We start from the raw sequence: 20114 nt of genomic DNA, 5'->3' as shown, positions 1-20114 counted from the left end.
AATCTTCATAATGATTAAGTTTTTGTAATTTAATTATTCTTTTTACTTTCTCTTCTTGTCAACAAACACACTGCACTCTCAATATTTTGTAAGAATCTAAAACCCAAAAGACTGACTCTTCTCTTTTACTGAGTTATCCTGTCTGCAAGCTTTTGCTTGTCTTTTCTTAGTGTTGTATGAGCAAGAAAAAGATATTTCATTCTCTTCAAAAATATCTTGAATATTATAACCCTGAATGTAATTATTCTTTTCAAAGAGGAAAAAAAAGATAAGTACTATGTATATAATGGAAAAAATATCTCAATTACAGAAACTTGCTATTATTATTTTCAAGTACAATAGCACATGATAATTGATTGCCATTCTTCAGCTGGTAGTTAACAACCACAAAGAAAGAGAAAGGGTATTTTGGTCTTACTATATGGTGAACTTCATGCAATAAAGTGAATTGCATTTTTCAGATATACCCCTTTGACTAAATTCACTATTAGATTAAAAATGAAGCAAGAATAAGGTGAAGTCATGCATTATGTTTGAGAGACTAGGGTGGGTTAAATTCACAGAATTAGTAAAATTAGAAGACAGTAGCAAACCAAGTAATCCTATATAGCACAGAATCTAAGAACAAAGACCTAAGAACAAAATAGGATCATTTGAGCAAGTTGATAGTGTCAGTATGGTAATAGAGACCACAGAGCAAAAAAATTAAGTGGTTCTTGTTGGTCAATATATTTAAACAGGAAAAGTTTCAAAGCCTCAAATAGATAAACATGTGGTATTCAGTGTCAGTCTGTCAACCCAGTCAGCTATGTCAAGCCAATCTGTTATCAGTCTAACGTATCTGGACTAATTAAAAATGGCTAAACTAATTACCAGTTTTACTACAATTCCCTGAATAAGTGCTCCATGTTACATACCAAACCTTGACAAAATACTCCAAAAAATAATTACTGACCTTAGAGTTTATTAAATAAAATATGATGAGAATTATTGCATATGGTATTCTGAATGTCTTAGCAAATAAAAAATACCAGCACAATATCTATGAGTTGGTTGTGAATTTTTGCTTGTTTATATTAGCAAATTTCTTTTTTCATTTATACTACAACTGATGTTTTCTTCTCAAATTACTTATGATTTATAGTTCTATAGCTAGAGATTGTACAGACATATTGAAAATTATAAAAAGGCTAATAAAATTTATAATCAATTTTCAATTGATTCCTAGAAAAAAATCAATGTCTCAACCATCACTCTTACAGCTCAGCACATCATACCTTCCAAAAAAATCTACAGTGAAATCTACAATGTGCAGATTATACAAAGGTGCCATTAGCTGTTCTTTAAAATATTTGATATTAGATGAAGTAGCATAAACTAATGAAGGACCCAATTCAAATCTATGAATTAGTATATTAAAGGAATAGTACAAAAGAGCAATGAAGTTATGCAGTTACAGGGACTCTCTTAGCCAATTAATCACGATCTTGCAATAAGTGAACACATTCACTCTTCTGATCTTATGAAGAAAAACATGGAAGCAAATCGTAATATTTACTGTCATTATTTTTTCACCCTCTGTCACAATAGTTGAAATCAGGTCCCTAGATCTGGTCAAAAAGCACAGATAGTGCACAGAACTGAAAGTTCTGCCTTGCATTATCCAGATCCTATTTAATGTTGTTTTCTGCATATTTCTTAAAGCAGCCTTAGTCCTCCAAGTATCCTATGGAACAAAAAAGGTTGTACTACCATTAATTTCAAGTGTTCAGGTACCTGTAATCATTTTACTACAGGTCTAGCAAAACTATAAAACTGGGTATTAGTCATAATTATAATATTGTTAAGAATTTGCATTAGACATTTTCTAGCACACAAAAATGCCTGTATTAAAAAGATGTTTCCTGCTGGCCTAGAGAACATTTCTTTTTGTGTTGTTTTGTCATGTATAAAGTAATGCTTGACTTGTAAAATAGTTATGTGCTAATGTTCACCCTAGTCTTTCTAAAAGTGTCATACATATTTAAACTCTCCCCAGTGCAAACACTGGGACTGTATCATATCTCAAACTAGCAGAATGTTCTAGTACTGGAATGTAATGTTTTCAAAGGTAACTCATTCCTGAGGTTTGTTTTCATGGAACATGAATTTTGGAACAAGGAATTACAAATTTTCTAAGAGTATTGAAGGTTACATACTAAACAAAGAAGAAATTCCTCTTTTGCTTCAGACCAGGTTTAGTATGACCTCCTTCACTAAGTTCTCATACCAATTTTTTCTGTAGTTTCTTCCTATCACATAATAAATTTTTTAGTACTGGCACAGTGTGGCACAACTCATACTTTCTAATTCATTCAACTCCTAAGAACAGCTATATAATATTCAGAGAAAAAAATAAACTGTCTGCTGTCTATTCATTCAAGGCATGAACAGACATCAACAGACAAAACAAGTGTCAAGTGTCCACAAAATCAAAATCAAGGAAAAAAATTTAGTGACTCCCCAAAAGATAACTATTCTTATCTGCCATTTTTACACATGAAATGTAGGTAGTCCAAGTCACAAGGACATTCAGAAAAAATTGTATAGTACTTCTGATTTCATCTCTATCAGTTTAGAAAGTTTATGCCTGAAGCAAAAAAAATCTGTCCAAGGGGAAAATGGAAAATCACTGCTAGAACACTGAAAAATCTAGATTTCTGAATCAGAGGAATTCCATAGCAGAAGGATAAAGATATACATGAGAAAAAAATCCACATGGTGAAAAATATTTAAAAACATAAATGAAGAATGTAAAAACCAAAGTAGTGTGTGAGATTATTTCCACCAAAAGATTAATTCAACCAACACCTTGAGATGACTTTGTTTCATTACAAAATAGTTACAGATACTATTCTAGTTTCTCTATTCAGTAAACAACTTAGATATTCAAATGCAGCTTTGGCTTGAATTTAGTGAACAACACATCTAAATTTTGCATTAACAGCTAAGTTCTTTTCTGTTTCCATTTTTCAGTCTCTGTTTTGGAAGACCTTATTGTTCTGCACTTCATGACACATATTCTGAAGAAAGTAAGTAACTAATTAATAGGAATAATAATTTTCACTGATTAGTCACAAACAAAATTGAATGAACATGCTATGAGGATGCAATTTTATATAATAATAGCAAGGGATTATATCATCCAAAGGAAAGGAATGAAATTTCACTTGTGTTCTTTTCCCTTTTTGACTTGTCACTGCAAGAATGAGCATCTATATTTCCATTGCAGCAGACAAAACTGAAGTCATACATGATGAAATGGAACAGAAAAAATTTCGAAAACATTGTCATTTTTTTTAATTAATCATAGAAATATTGAATCTTATGACTTTTCAAAAGAGTACTTTACAGGCATAAAAAATTCTGATTATGGGTAAAACAGTTTTTCTCAGGTAACTATAGTTACCAGTTAAACCCTGTCGTGGTTTCAGCTAGCTGTCATAAGCCAAGTGAAGAATTTTCTCCCTTCCCCCCTGGTTATCAAGATAAGCACTGCAAAGTACAAAAGACCTAGCCCCCATGGCTGATGGCTGGACTTTAGTCTCCTAGGAGACAAGGCAGATAAGGACTTGCACTTTATTTTTTTCTCTTGTCTCCTGGGCAATGAAGTGGGAGGAGTTGGGGGGGGCTACGGTGTGGCTGGGGCTGGAGTGTGCCCTGAGCCATTCCCAGCTGCAGTTTTTGCCTGAGGTGGATTCTAACTAGTTGAAGACCGTGAGTTTTCTTCCATTGGGAGAACTTTCTGTTTTATTGCTGTTTTTTTGGGTTTGGTTTTTTGTTTTTTTTTTTTAATTTCCTTTCCCTTCCCCCAACCCATGTGGTGGCAACCAGTGATCCAACAGCGCCGCCTGGTGACGGGCACTGGACATTACAAGTTCTGCTCCTCCAGTGATCCAACAGCGCCACCCGGTGACTACAATAGGACATTACAAGTTCTGCTCCTCCAGTGACCCAACAGCGCCACCTGGTGAATGGTACAGGACATTACAAATTTTGCATCTCCAGTGACCTGATGGCGCCCCCTGCTGACTGTAGTTGGAACTGCACCAAAGGGTGCAAAAAACTGAACTGTTTAATTTTCCTTGTCAGTTTATCGGTTTTATTCTTGAAGAGGATTATTGGTGGGTATAGGAGTATTGCTTGGTTGTTTTACTTGGGTTTTTTACGTGTTCCTGTTAATACACACATACCTTTTAATAAAGGGCTGTTATTTTCTCTTTTCCATAATTTGTTTTCTTCAATCGGAGCCTCTTAATTTTGGATTTATAATTGCTTAGAAAGAGAAGTTTGGGTCTTTTCTCCTAACCCATCCTCAGCAAAAGACCCTTGTCTCATTTAAACTGGGACAAACCCTTAAATTTCTAATCATGCCTATACATTCTTTCCTTTCATCTTGAGCATTATCCAAATTATATTAATTGGGGTAAAAGGTATTAAGGGCAGTTTATGTGGCATACAGTAAGGAGAGAATCACGGAAGAACGGGTGCTTATCTGTAGTTTGAGACCAAAGTGGTTTGATTTATTCAGATTTCTTGGATATATCTACATCTTTTGAATGGGATGGTTTTTGTAACTGTATATCACACTCAATTCTCTCACTGAAGTAATATACTAATTTACAAGTTTCAGTTGAAATTTTTTGCACAAACAATGCCCTGTATTCATATGTATAATGGTCACTCTCTAATGATTTATTGGCCTGATTTAGAGCTCTAGGGCCCCCAGCTGAAGAAGGGCGTGGAGCTGTTTGACTGAGTCCAGAAGAGGGCCATGAAGATGGTCAGAGGTCTGAAGCCTCTCTCCTATGAACACAGAGTGTTGGGATTGTTCAGCCTGGAGAAGAGGAGGCTCCTGGGACACTTTAGAGCACCTTCCAGTACCTAAAGGAGGCCGATGAGAGAGTTGGAGAGGGACTTTTCACAAGGGCACGCAGTGACAGGACAAGGAGGACTCTTTCCGACTGAAAGAGGGTAAGTTTAAATTAGAAATTAGAAATAAATTCTTCACTATGAGGGTGGTGAGGCACAGAAACAGGTTTCCCAGAGAAGCTGTGGGTGCCCCAGCCCTGGAAATGTTTAAGATGAGACTGGACTGATCTTTTAGCAACTTGGTGTAGTGGAGGGTGTTCCTGTCCATGGCAAGGGGATTGGAACTAGATGATCTTTAAGGTTCCTTCCAACCTGAACAATTATATGATTCTACAATTCTATGAAGTAGTAATCTAGATAGACATCTGTTCCCTTCATCATAGGCTAGGGATATCCATACAGAATAACTGAAGCAAAATACCTATTTGTCATTCAGTTAAGTTTTCTTAATAGATATCTGTTGATTGGTATTTCTTGTAATTAAATTCAGTAGCCTAATATTCGTGATCCATCTGTGGCTTGCTGTATGACCATCACGAATCTTATTTTCCATGCTTCAAATCTGACGCAAATGCTTTTAATGAAAAGAAAGGAGTTTCAAACATCTGCCTCATGCATTACGTTGTCAGAGATACTTTGCAAAACAAAATGCACTGATTTCAACCTTTGTTTTAATAGACATGGGAATAAAATGGACTCATTTATTTACCATTTACCTTTCTGTGCTTTCTTTGTTTCTCATCAAGTTAGAGATGTTTCTATTTCTGGAGACTAAATACATTTATCTTTACAGCAGTGACAGTGAAAAAACAGGTTTTTATGCAGATTGTGTCAGCTTTTCTGCACTTTGCAAGTAAGAAATCTTGGGTAAAGAATGCATGCCTTCAAATAGCAATCCATTTTGGAAATATTGAGCATAAATTGTCATGTATCACTAGCACTTTAATTTAGCACTTCTGAATTTGGAAGTAATGGGACTCAAACTAAGTAAATTTTTAGAAAAGGAAAAGAGAAGAGAAAGAAGACACAAAAGTGTTATATATATTTTGTTAGGATAGTATAAATATTAAACAAAGCTTTTTAATGTTGAAAATTGTAATTTTAATGAGGTTTTTTTTTACAGGGTAGTCACTGTCTGGTAAAGTTTGATCTTTTCAATAATACAAGGTTTTTGGTACGTGTTTTTGTTGATTTGTTGGTTTTTGTTTTGTGTTTCTTTGTTTTTGTTTTTTCCTGCACTGCAGATATAGTGTTATTAATTCAGTATGTTTAATCCCCAGTTAGTTTATCTGGCCTCTTCCCTCAAAAGAGGGAATTTTTGCTGATTAATCATTCAAGTTATGTGCTTTGTGTCTTGTCAAATTTTCTGAGAGAATGAAGCTCAGTTCCATACACTGGAGCACTGCCTTCCCTCTGCACATGGCTCTGAACTCAGAGCATGTCTGTGTCATCACAGCTGGTTTTGAATAATCCTCTTTATGTACTCTGAAATTGCTTGGAAAGTTTTAGGCACTGCCCTTCAAGAAAGGTGTAGATCAATTGGAGATTTTCCATAGGAAAATAATGGGAATCCCTGTTCCAAAAAGCATGAAGGAAGAGTGAGAATGAATCACAGCAAGACAGATCTCTACAGAAGTGACTGAGCGTATTGGATTCAGGAGTCGTGGTGTTGTCAGGGGTGGGGCAGGAGCTCCAGGGGTGGGCTCTTTTAGGTTGGTTCCAAAGGACCAACCAACGGACACAGCTGAGCCATGATAGTGGCACCTCTGGGAAACTGTGTTTAGCAAAGGGTAAAACTCTGCACAGGCAGAGAAAGAAGTAAAAAAAAGTCAGAGCAGCAGAGGAGACACCAAGGTCACAGGAGAAGGAGATGTTCCAGACACCAGAGCTGGTGTTCTGCTGCAGCCCACTCTCAAAAAATTTACATATAGTATTATAGTAATTATTAAATTTGAGATTATGTCCTAGTCAGTGTTTTCAAGTCACACTGAAGTCAAGATCAGTTAATTATTGCTTTGATGCAGGACAGAGACAGGCAGTGGCAGCCCAATGCAAATGAGAGGCCATGTCATATGGTAGAGGAGTCTGCACTAAATTAGCTAGTTCTGAGAGAAGGCAAAAATGTAGACTGAAAGATTCTTACCCACCTTAATTATCTACGCTAATGATATTTTAAGAAATAATTTTTGCTTTTATTACTTTAGAAGCAATATTAAAAAAAAATTACAATTGGCCATTGTAACTGTGAAAATGAAGGGCACATTATTCATAATAAGAAAATATACAGGAAATTGAATTGTCTAACAATTTTAATTGAGATTTTTTTGAAGAAGATAAACAAGGATTTTTTTAATTAAACAAATTGATAGGCTTCTTCTAGTTTATTACATGCTAAATAATGATACATTCCTCAACGGCCACTTCATGGCATTTGTATACATAAAACCAAAACCAACATCACCAGCAAAGATTTTTCTGGGAAAGATCAAGGGAAATATTATTGAGAAATACATGCCCACTTACATTTGCAAACAGGCAGCCTCCCTTTGTTGCTCCATAATCCATCTTCTTGACACACTGCTGTTGCTTGTTGACTAGATTCTAGCTTGAAGCCCTCGTTACATTCATATATCAATCTACTGCCCAAAGTGAATTCATTACCTATGACTGAACCATTCCCAGGGGAGTCAGGAATACCACAAGACACAGCTGAAAAAAAAAAGAAAAAGATAAAGAATTGGAATTTTATCATATATATCTTTAAAATATCATCCCACAACTGAAATAAGAAACATGGACTAGTGATTTTGACATATCCCATTCATAACAACTGAAATTAATTTTCCATCATATTTACAACTTTCCAATAAATGGAATCATATTTAAAACATGGATAAAAGCTTAGAAGTCCATCCAATATAGACAAAAAATGATAAATAATTATTTAGTTTTATCCAATCACTGTAGAGAGATAATTTTCAACAGAGACTAAGGGTAATTTGCTAGGGAAACAATCGAGGAAGTGCCCAAAGTAATTTGGTCCAAGAAGTGATGAACTGGACAATTCTTAAATGCTTTCTAATACTGTGTTTCTATTCTCTCAGAGGTTCTTTCAATCCTGCACTACTATAAACAAAACTTCATATTTGTTTGTTCCATACATATGAAACAATGTTATTTAAGAATTCAATTTAAATTTTTTTTTGTCTAAAGAGAAAAGAACCTCGATAAATTACTAGACAGGAAAGAGTTCCACTTAAGGGCATTATTCAGATACTTGACTAATTCAGTTCAGTATGCCAAACATTATGTGAATCCAAGCTTACTAATTTTCCACATCATGAAAGAAAATTACTTACTGAATAATTTTCACTCTTTTTTTTACCTTCTGAATTTAACTCTAGATGTTCTTTCACGCTCACAAAATTTAATGTGCTATCAACTTAGTGAAGTTTTAGTAGCACATACTGTAGGGTTTTAGGCTTATTTATTATTTATTTATTTAACCAGAGTTCATTTAACAGTATCTCATAATATAAATTTTAGGGCAGAGTAAAAATTACAAAATTATCTATTTTAATCACTTTTAGGAAAGGTCTCCAAGTCAAGATTGTCTTATGCTATCTGACTTCTCAGGTCCCTTGCTTTTGGTAATGAAAAAAGGCAACTCTCCAGTATAAATATTTTTTAAAAAATTATTTTAATGCTATGCTTTATTTGAAAGTAGTTATTTATGTACAGAGATTAACTTTAGGTCCTTCAATAAGTCACTAAAGCTGGTAAAGATTTCATGCTTGACCTGTGGATCTTCTGAAGGGAAAGTCATGATATTATCTTGCTTAAAGGGTGTTACTTTCTGCAAAATAGCAACTTGGAGCACAGTACCCATAAAATTATTACAGTCAATCTCTTTAATGAGTTCATATAAACCACTCTGTGTATGTGTGCTCAGAATCACTAGCTGATCTGTGATTGGCATCCAGTTTGCTGCTCTTCAGTAAATACACGGAAAAAATACAGTTTTAAAGCTTTCATTTCTAAGTATTTATGAATAAAAAGAGTTTTAAAAATGAAAATGTCTTTCCCTTATATACAATCAATTGTAAGAAGCAAATTAATATTTTAGAATTTTAATAAAAAGATTTAAAAGAAGAAAGCACAGCCCTTGTCTGAAATATGTTAAACAGAGGTGAAGATAAGTTTTTTGTCTTAAATGTAGTTTTTATCACCATTTATCCAATTAAATATAAATTATTAATTTCACAACATATCATCATGGTATCATAAACACAACTCTCAAATTTGCTTGCAGTGTTCCTAAGTTTTTTCATTTTTTGCATTTAAATTAAATACAACAAAGTACTTTACATCTGATTATAATGAAAAGTAACCATTATAAAATGATGAATTATTAGTTCATTTCAGTTGTTCCTTCCATCTGGAATCTCTCAAATTGCTAAAAGAAGTAAAACTGGAGGAATGTTCTACAACAAGAGGCTTTCTTAGTAACACAACTCTTTAGCATTTTTTGCATCTTAACCAGTAACATTTTTGTCTTATCAAAATTGAGTATATCTCCATCAATGGGTAGGGGCTGAGCCTTTTGCCACTGGAAGGAGTAGTAGTGGGACAGAGAAGGTAGAGACCGGTGATAAGGAAAGTGTTCTTGAGGCACTCACTGTTTTTAATCGTGTTAGAGAAGGTGGAGAAGGGGAAGAATGAAAGCAAGTTCTGCAGCTTCTGGGAGAAGGCCTTTGTATTAGAAGTCTTTTCCCACTAGAGTACCAGAGCAGGAGATATCTTTTCAGGGCTCTGGTGTACTCAAAACAGTCAGTATAGCTGCACCTGGTAAATTCTCTATCCATTGCCCTAAAGACCAGTTTAATCCTTTACATACAACTAGAACCCACTCTGACCTTGTCTCACATAAACAGAATTTTTTACTTGCAAAACCTTCTTTTGCTTGCTGAATGGACAGAAAGTTAAATGGTCACTCTGTTTTAGTACATCATAAAAATGCCATTGCATTCTCCATTTCAAGTCATAGTTACTGTGAAAGGCTTCAGTGTCCCCAGAGCCGTGCACTATGTCCCTTAATCCTAACAAGCCTTATAATTATCTTCTGTCTTGTGGCAATATATCTGAATGCTTGATGTAGAATGCGTTTGGGTTAAGATTTAACTTCTTGTCAATATTTTCAGGTCTCCTTTCTCATATCAAAACAATAAACTATGTGTTAAGTATGCATACATTTATTTGTATAAAAACAAAATTCAAAACAATGAGTCTATCCACCCATCCATGTACGTGTCCATCTGTACACACAGGTGGACCTTAGTCCATTTCCCTCTAAACACTGCAAACATGAATTAACTTCGGATAGCTTAGCAGAACAAGAAGATTTTAATATGTCATTTGAAAACAAAAAACCCTCTCAGCTGAGGTCTGTTTAGTTCATTTTAGAAGCAAATGATTCTGTTAGCATTTGCTCTTCACCTTTGGCAATAACCCTTCTAGAGAGTCACTGAAAAGTTCAAGACTGAGTAGCTCTTACAGGCAAGTTATTTTAAGGAACAAAAGATGTACAGTGCCTGGTCACACCGAGATGGGCCTCTTAGTTATGTCAGGTCTGATGTGATGCCCAGTATTCTAAAGCATCTCAAAATCTATACTTATCTATCATAGTTCAGCACTTTCTCCTCAGTGTGTACCTCAGCCCTCTACTGTCTCTTTTCTTTCCTCAGCTGCTGATGAATCTTGTTCTGCTACATTGTCAGGTTGCTCTCACTGCTCCTTGAGCTACTAATCATAAAAACAGTTTGGTACTGTTCCTGTCACAGTCTTATCTGTTTATTTGTTGTTTGTTTCTCTTCCTGAAACTGGGATTGGAAAAAAATATTCCTGCTGCTACTAATTTATTGAGGCTGCTAATGGCTTTTAGAACAGCAGTGTCCAAACAAAACATATCAGCAAGGACAGTTTCACTAAACAGCAAGTACTCTGACATTTACAGTAAAGTTAGCTGAAAATGACATGTTGTCTTTGGACTGTGGAAACAATGTCACTAATGTGTTATAACCAAGCTCTCAGCTGCTCATATGATTGTAAAACAATAAAAAAATGGTGTGAGAAAATCTTCTGACTTGAAGAACTGTCAAAATACTTCTTAGGTCAATGATTAGATGAGACTGACAGGTTCCAGCTGGGAGATGTGCATTCAGAGTGTGAAAAATATAACTCAAACTTAATTGTATCTATCAATTTGCACAGCAGAAAAATTTGGTTCTTCCAATGCAAGCAGAAAAGCCTTTTATGACCTAGAAACTGAGATGCAGTTTTAATTGCTCTTTCATGTTCCACATGTCATACTTACATTTATTCCTTATCAAAACCTGTAAATTTAAGGTTTGTGGCAAGCCTTTACCTTTAAAATATCTATGTACCTGTATCCCTTTAAAGCAGACAAATTCATTGCTTACAGAAATGAAGCTGGAGATTGCATTACAGTCAGACATTGAGTTTATTTCCATGCACTAGAAAATCCTTAAAGTCTATCCACCCATCCATGTACGTGTCCATCTGTACACACAGGTGGACCTTAGTCCATTTCCCTCTAAACACTGCAAACATGAATTAACTTCGGATAGCTTAGCAGAACAAGAAGATTTTAATATGTCATTTGAAAACAAAAAACCCTCTCAGCTGAGGTCTGTTTAGTTCATTTTAGAAGCAAATGATTCTGTTAGCATTTGCTCTTCACCTTTGGCAATAACCCTTCTAGAGAGTCACTGAAAAGTTCAAGACTGAGTAGCTCTTACAGGCAAGTTATTTTAAGGAACAAAAGATGTACAGTGCCTGGTCACACCGAGATGGGCCTCTTAGTTATGTCAGGTCTGATGTGATGCCCACTATTCTAAAGCATCTCAAAATCTATACTTATCTATCATAGTTCAGCACTTTCTCCTCAGTGTGTACCTCAGTATCACGGGTGGGGTTCGGCCCCGTGATAGACCCTAGCGCACATCTTGTATAGGGAAGAGCCCCAGATAGGTGACTCACAAAATGGCTCTTTATTAAAGCAAGGTTTCAGTTTATATAGAGGGTACATAGAAGGGTCTTGAACAAGGGTGGGATTCTTGCCAGGGGCACGAATCCGAAGGGTCAGAGATAAGGGAAGATGGAGGGATTGGCTGCAGGGATATGCCCAGCCATATAGGGAGATTTGGGAGTTAGGGAAGGAGGGGTAGGAATGGTGAGAGGGGCACAGATAGGGGGGTCCTGCAGGGGTCTGTGGAAGCGATGTCTTATCGCTGGATCTCAGGCGCTTCCTGCAGTTGCAGCTGTCAGAGCACCTCTAGATCGATTTCTTCCTCCGAGGTTTCTTCGTAGCCTTTCTGTATCTGTCTCCATTCTCTGTAGGCCTCTGCTGGTCCACTCCCGACATCTCCCCCTTTCCTGATTTTGAGGACTGGGAAAGCTTGGGAAAAACTTTTAGTCATGGATTTTTAACACAAAAAAATTAGACAGGGAAGGAAGACAAGGATGGAGAAAATGATAATTAGAATTCTTTGATTTTCTGCTAGCAGGCTCTGAATGGCTAGAGAAGTGGCATTGGTTTCTTTGGCCATCCAGCAGGCCAGGTGGGAAGGAAGGTGGAAGGCAGTTTAGTGGGTTGAGAGAAAAGTTTAGTGGGAAGAGGGTAAGGTTGGGAGTAATTGCACCATGCGGTGGTGTTAGTATAGATGGAGGAGATGGGGGATAGGTTAGGTGTTAGGTTAAGGCGATTAGTAGTAGGTTTGAATCTAAGGCAAATGGTAGTTACAGATGAGCCTAAAAGTTCTAATTCTTGGGGATTTGTATCTAGGGTACCTAAATGTAAGAGGGTTTGGGAAATAGTGTTTGGAGAAGGAAGGAGATTATCTACGAGGGAAGTGTTTTGGATAAACCCGTTCCAGTCAGGAATACCCACGAGACAGCTTTTAAATGGATGACTCACGCTGTCGAGGGAAAGGCACATTGTATCACTGTTGGTGGCTTTGGCTTTTTCTGCTGGTCACTGCATCCAGTCTGGAACTGAGAAGGTTGAGGCAGTCTATGGTGGAACAAAGAGGTGGAGAATCAGGAGGGTCTGGAGTCCTCTAGGAAGGGCTTGATCCTTCTTGAGGGGACCCATCTTGGACTGTTCCTGTTGTAGAATTGGCCCAATAGTGCGAAAGGGTGAGTGGATCCTCTCATGAGTTTCCACAAGTTGATGAGTCACATCTGTCCATTGTCCTGATGCTTGCTTGGTGTTGTCGGGTGCTGTGTTACTTTGTATGACAGCACCTGTGACTGTAATAATTGTGGTAAATGTTGCACGTTGCTTTATAGATGCAGAACTTGGTGCTTGGTTCTCTGAAGGGGTTGTTTTCAAGCTTTCGGTAGATGTAGAAATTGTCTGTTTAAGAGTAGTCTGGTTTTTGTTATTTACTGTTTCAGTTTGTGTGGTTGAAGCAGCTGCAGGTGTTTCTTTCTGTGTCTCTGTAGAGGTCTGCTGCTTGGAGGCAGGCTGTGGGAACTTAGCTTGCAGTTGTGCCTGCATTTGAGGCAGGCTAGGAAACAGTGTTTGATACTGAGAACTGTCTGATGATGCAAGAGGCATTGCAGCTGAGACTGGAATATCTGTAGGCTGAATCGGTGCAGTTGTTGCCGCTGATGTTTCATGGGCGCGGCCATGATTGTCGGTGTCATGTGACGGATGGGCGGAGGGAGCCCCCCCCGAGTCACTTGAGAAGGCTGGAACTTCTGGGGCTGAGTTACTCACGTCCCGTAGGGAGGAGGAGTTTTCCAGGGTGTACGAAGGAGGCGTGTATAAGCTGTCTGCCACCGCCCACTCTCTCTCCCCTCCCTTTCTGTAAAGTTCAGAAAAGTTTTCGCGCGGTTTGGATGTTTCTTTGTTCTGTTTTCCGCCATCTTGGCTGTCCCGGGACATCGTGCCGCCGTCTGTGTCTTTGTTCTCCCCCCACGGTCTGTCCTCGGGTCCCGCTGTCTCTGCCTTGTTCTCCCCCACGGTCCGTCCCGGGTCCCGCCGTGTCTGCCGTGCTGGGAAAGGCTTGGGGTGGGGGTTGCTGCATTGCCGGGGCTGAGGGGTTTCCGGGGTCGTTTTCATTCCTGCCGTGGCTCCTGCCTTTGTTAGTGTCCATGGCTCGGGGGGCTCTGCGGGCTCTGCTGTCGGTGCGAGTCCCGGTTCAGCGGGGGGAGGAGGATCGCTCCTCTCGGGCTCCTCCGCTGGGTGCTGCGGGGCGAGCGGGGAGGAAGGTCGTTTCTCGGCAGGTTTGTCGGCTGTGGCTTGCTAGGATGGTTGATATCAGATTTTAAAGTATTTTGTGCTTCTAAGGCTTTTGTTGTTTGCGGATTTTTAGGCTGTGGCTTATGCCTTTCTTTTTGTAAGACTGTGAAAATAAGCCTCCAAGCTATTAATGCTTCAATAGCTAAGGAATCACCTCTCTCGCCTATTTTCCAAAGGTGATTTCCAATTTTTTTCCAGGTTTCATAATTTAGGTTCTCTGGAACAAAAGATTGATTTTCTTGGAGCCACTGAGTTAAAGCTTTTAGAGAGTTTTTGTCACATATATGTACTTCAAGTTCAAATACAGCTCTGATTTTCTTATAGATTTCTTTTTGTGGCTCATTTAATGTAGTTTCGAATTGATGCCATTGTTGGTAAGGTAATAATTGCGGCGAGAAAAGTTTGCTTTTGAAACTACATTTTGTTAAAGTTTTGAGGGATCTTTGATGTTTCGAGCTAGAAGGTTTGTTTCCCATTATTAAAATAAAAAAGTTTTGGGTACCTCACTCGCTATCTCACGGGGTGCTCTGGTCGCAGTCGGACTGGAGCGGGGCTGCAGCTGCGTCTCCCAGGACGGGGTGGTGGTGGTCCGAACACGGGTGGAGCGGGGCGTGTCCGCGGCGCTGGGCGCAGGGTCGGCGACCGGCGGTTTCAGCGGCGGCGGCGGCGGCAGCAGCTCAAGCGGGGGGTTGCTGGGACCGGGGGTTTTTTCTCGCAGCAGCAGCGACGTGAGACTGAGTGGACCGGGGGTCCACGGATCGCTTGAGTGAGGGAGGGTCGTGGGGTGCGTTTGACTCCGGAAATCAAACGGCACCAGTAGCTCAGGTGAATCAGAGACCTTTCTTAATATAAGAAAGGGGAGTTCTGACCACGGTGAGCGCCATTTATCACGGGTGGGGTTCGGCCCCGTGATAGACCCTAGCGCACATCTTGTATAGGGAAGAGCCCCAGATAGGTGACTCACAAAATGGCTCTTTATTAAAGCAAGGTTTCAGTTTATATAGAGGGTACATAGAAGGCTCTTGAACAAGGGTGGGATTCTTGCCAGGGGCATGAATCCGAAGGGTCAGAGATAAGGGAAGATGGAGGGATTGGCTGCAGGGATATGCCCAGCCATATAGGGAGATTTGGGAGTTAGGGAAGGAGGGGTAGGAATGGTGAGAGGGGCACAGATAGGGGGGTCCTGCAGGGGTCTGTGGAAGCGGTGTCTTATCGCTGGATCTCAGGCGCTTCCTGCAGTTGCAGCTGTCAGAGCACCTCTAGATCGATTTCTTCCTCTGAGGTTTCTTCGTAGCCTTTCTGTATCTGTCTCCATTCTCTGTAGGCCTCTGCTGGTCCACTCCCGACACCTCAGCCCTCTACTGTCTCTTTTCTTTCCTCAGCTGCTGATGAATCTTGTTCTGCTACATTGTCAGGTTGCTCTCACTGCTCCTTGAGCTACTAATCATAAAAACAGTTTGGTACTGTTCCTGTCACAGTCTTATCTGTTTATTTGTTGTTTGTTTCTCTTCCTGAAACTGGGATTGGAAAAAAATATTCCTGCTGCTACTAATTTATTGAGGCTGCTAATGGCTTTTAGAACAGCAGTGTCCAAACAAAACATATCAGCAAGGACAGTTTCACTAAACAGCAAGTACTCTGACATTTACAGTAAAGTTAGCTGAAATCAACTGTCCAAAATGACATGTTGTCTTTGGACTGTGGAAACAATGTCACTAATGTGTTATAACCAAGCTCTCAGCTGCTCATATGATTGTAAAACAATAAAAAAATGGTGTGAGAAAATCTTCTGACTTGAGGAACTGTCAAAATACTTCTTAGGTCAATGATTAGATGAGACTGACAGGTTCCAGCTGGGAGATGTGCATTCAGAGTGTGAAAAATATAACTCAAACTTAATTGTATCTATCAATTTGCACAGCAGAAAAATTTGGTTCTTCCAATACAAGCAGAAAAGCCTTTTATGACCTAGAAACTGAGATGCAGTTTTAATTGCTCTTTCATGTTCCACATGTCATACTTACATTTATTCCTTATCAAAACCTGTAAATTTAAGGTTTGTGGCAAGCCTTTACCTTTAAAGTATCTATGTACCTGTATCCCTTTAAAGCAGACAAATTCATTGCTTACAGAAATGAAGCTGGAGATTGCATTACAGTCAGACATTGAGTTTATTTCCATGCACTAGAAAATCCTTAAAGTCAATCCACAAGCTTTTATCATTCAGTGACCTGTTTCTGGCATTGAACATAGTGCTGAGAAAAGCATTTAAATACACTAAATTTGAAGATAGAAACAGAGAAGTCCCTAAAAGCAGAGTTTGAAACAAAAAATATGCTGAGTGGCTTATGTATACGATATCCAATCAAAAACACTGGAGACAGCCATGCCAATTCTTAGACTTGGATACACAGAGAAGGAACAAAGAAAGTGAGAACAGGATTGTGGGTGTAAAAAACCCTGTTCTAAGTGGTTATCTACTTTATTTTCCTATCACAAGTCAGAATTATACTTGATCAATATTCATCTAATTTGTTTTTGAAAGACCTGCAATAATGAAAGTTCTACATTCTCCACAGACAATCTATTTCAGTATTTCACTAGCTGCTCTGAGAAAAGAAGAAAAAAAATAAAGAAAAACTTAAGATCCTGTTAAAGTAAGCTTAGCTGTAATTCCTTTATCTAGAAAGAACATAAATTAATTATTTAATTACTCTTTTGAACTACTTTTAGCATATTAGAAGAATGTTACCAAGTTCCCCCTTAAACTTCTGGGCTTTTATAGTTCAGAGTAATATATTTATCTTACTGCTTTATATTTTGAAATACGATCATTGGTTTATAAGAGGAAACCGGGATTTGGAATATTTAAGTTAGGGTACTTACCTCACATTTTTATTTTAAGACTGGGTGCTAAGAGGGACATTTTTTGCATAATAGCATTTACAAAAAGGGTAAAAGGCACAAGTTTAATTCCATGATCAAAACCACCAAACAATTAATTTTATGAAGAAGAAGTTTGGAGGTCCCAGAATCATGCATCTTGTGCAAATTGCAAATGGATATTTTCAAGCCCATTTCCCCAAGGCAGACATAAAACACAGCCAGGGTCCTGGAATAATGGCAAAAAGTACAAGGCTCTCTAGCTCCACAATATGCATGTACGCATTTCAGCAAGCACAGAGGGACCCATAAAGACAGGCTTTGAAATATCAGCATTTTAAGCAGGAAATATTGGCATAAGCTATATTTTTATCATGACCCAGTCATAAGTATTGAGCCTTTCCAAGTACCTACAATTCAGATGAGAACTTCTGTAAAGTAATACCTCCAGTTTTCTTTTATAAACCTACCAGGGAGTAACTCAAATGGTGAAGAGCAGCCAGGGTTTTTCAAGGCTCTTTAAAATTATATTTATAATAAGTGGGAGAAATCAGGAAGAGCCAAGTCAAAAACTGAGCCCAGCAGATGAATGGGTGGGATAAAGAGGGGTATTTGCTCATGCCTGTCAGACAAACAGATACTCTTACACTCTCGCTGCTACCATGTCTCAGCCTCCAGATATCTGCAGCCCAGCACTGCTGATCCATATAGACCCTGAAATTCGATTTCTGTTTTTTATTCTAACTGCTCTTCTTGCCAAACTTTTCTCTTATCATCTCTTCCTCCCTGAGCCTAGCCTTCTTTTCCTACTCTCCCCCAGAATGGAAACCTCTCCATGAGCTAAACAGTGGCTAAGATGACATATGTGGTTCAAGTATCATTATTGGGGACTATACTATTTCCTCTTAGCAGCTGTTTTCTTCTTAGCAGCTACTTACTGTTATAGAATAGAATAGAATATATAATAGAATTGTTATTTTCTGTCCTTATAAACATTCTGAATGTAATATGACTCATGTTTCTCTTTTTCTTTCACAGATGAAATAACAGTAAGTTCTAATTTCCCAGATAGGAGTCAAGTTCTTTATACAGTGTTCAGGACATTATAACAGGCATCCAGAGAAGACTGGAATTGAAAAAATATCTTCTGACCCTATCAGATTAACTCAGATGTGTTCATATTAAAATTAGATGGTATAATAAATATGTAAAAAATAATTCCCCTTTTTGATAATATGATCAAACCTAATTTCAAACATTAATTCTGACACACTCAAGTTATTAATTACAAAGGTAACCCTGCAGGACCAGTTTTACAGAAATTTCAGACTTCATCAAAGATCCTGTAATGAAATCCATGAGCTGGACAAAATGTGTAATTTTAACTAATTTTCAAAGGGAAAGCATGTATTTGCATAACACATACTAAATAAATTTAGAAATATACTCTCCATTTCAGAGTTTAGGGAAAAATATGTGCCTTTTCCAGACATACAAGTTGGAATAATTGTGCCAGCATGGTAAAGTGACATATTAAAATGAGGAATCCTACATTTACAAGAAATTTATAATAAAGATCCTATCTTACAAATATTTTTCTCCTACAGTTTACAGAAATCTACATACTCACAGCCACCTATTTTGTTGAAATTGTAAATACAGCTTAAAATTAAAGAAAAAAGGTATTTATGAACATGCTACATTGCTAAAATTTCACTGCTCTTTCTTGCATATACAGATAAAATAAGGAAAGACACACTGTCTGAAGTATTTTATAATTTTCTTGAGTCTGCTTAAGTTTTATTCAGAATCTATTACTTTCTGGGACTCTTCAACCCCTGTTTTTCCATCAAATCCTGGGACCTCATGCCAAGTCCTGCACACATCTGTACATTTTCCCTCTTAATTTCTGTGAATTATTCTATGTTGTCCTTGAAAGGGGGGACTTTTTTCTTAAATTGTTCAAATAACTATTTTCTCCATTATTCAGAACTCTTCACACACCTCATTATGTTTGGATATAATTTTCAAAGTTAGAATGGCAAATTCTAAATCCTTTCTTTGCCATTGGTATAAAAATGTGAACATAAAAACTAGAAATGTGAAAGAAAACTACTTAAAAATTAGACAATTCTAAAAAAAAATTAATTTTTTTTAAGAATTCTGAAGAGTTTGATCATATTTTCATCATACAAACTCTGCTATTTGGTTGAACAATAGTGGTAGTAGCAGTAACAGGTTAACATCGATATACAAGCAGTAGAAACACAGGGGTTACAGTTCCATAGAGTTTCTGACAGCAGAGGAATCGTGCTATCTTAAATTCAGAAGAAAAGTATGATGTAGGACCTCCTAAATTTTATGGCCCCAACTGCCCCAGTCTACACACAGAATACTGTCTCTATCCTCACATGCCCCAAGTACCTGAGTTCCAGAGCAAGATGCCAAAATTTCAGTACCTTTTTAGAAAAGACACCTACTGGCTAGTCAGCAAAAAAACTCCCAAATTATGTGACAGTATTGACCAGATCAGCTACAACATACTTTAGGCAGATGGGTCTTGACTTGTTCCCTTTTCCCATTGTTTAGAGCAACCTGAGATTCTTAGGCCTCCAAGACATCCTGCAAGTCTAGTATGTATAACATAGGAGCTTGTGCCTTTCTGGACTCGTAGATGAAGGGCCTCAGGGCACCTCAAATGACACTAGACTTCTGTGTTTAGGTAAATGAATCAAAACTTTATCTCACATACAGATGTTTAAATGTCATCTTAATCTTGAACAGAATTGCATCCTCCACTTTTCTGATCCCAAACTGTAGGCCTATTCATCATTCCATGTTCTTTAGTGCAAAGTGTCTGAACTTTCAGTTCCAATGCCAGCGTCAGAAATGGCACCTAAAATGAATTTTCATTAAGTTCAAAAGCAGTACTTGTCCCTAAATGTTCCTCATGTCCAGATCCACACAGATTCTCCCATGATTTGACCTTCAG

At 37.9% G+C, this 20114-nt stretch overlaps 1 protein-coding gene across 3 annotated transcripts in view; it reads right to left on the bottom strand.

Annotated features, from left to right (window-relative positions):
* The window catches only part of CSMD1 (CUB and Sushi multiple domains 1), a 1108336-nt gene that overhangs the window by 66919 nt on the left and 1021303 nt on the right, over window positions 1–20114 (bottom strand). For all 3 annotated transcript variants that reach the window (XR_007628921.1, XM_050315426.1, XM_050315427.1), the window contains exon 50: window positions 7435–7620. Coding sequence is in view for 2 of the 3 variants with exons in the window: in XM_050315426.1 (XP_050171383.1) it covers window positions 7435–7620 (186 nt within the window). In the remaining variant the exon portion in view is untranslated. The remainder of the gene's footprint in view (window positions 1–7434; window positions 7621–20114) is intronic.

The sequence above is a fragment of the Myiozetetes cayanensis genome, unplaced genomic scaffold, assembly GCF_022539395.1.
Source record: "Myiozetetes cayanensis isolate MyiCay16 unplaced genomic scaffold, myiCay2020 scf2-11, whole genome shotgun sequence".
NCBI lineage: Eukaryota > Metazoa > Chordata > Aves > Passeriformes > Tyrannidae > Myiozetetes > Myiozetetes cayanensis.
Note: the sequence above shows the minus strand (reverse complement) of the source record. Positions and strands in the feature narration are given on the sequence as shown.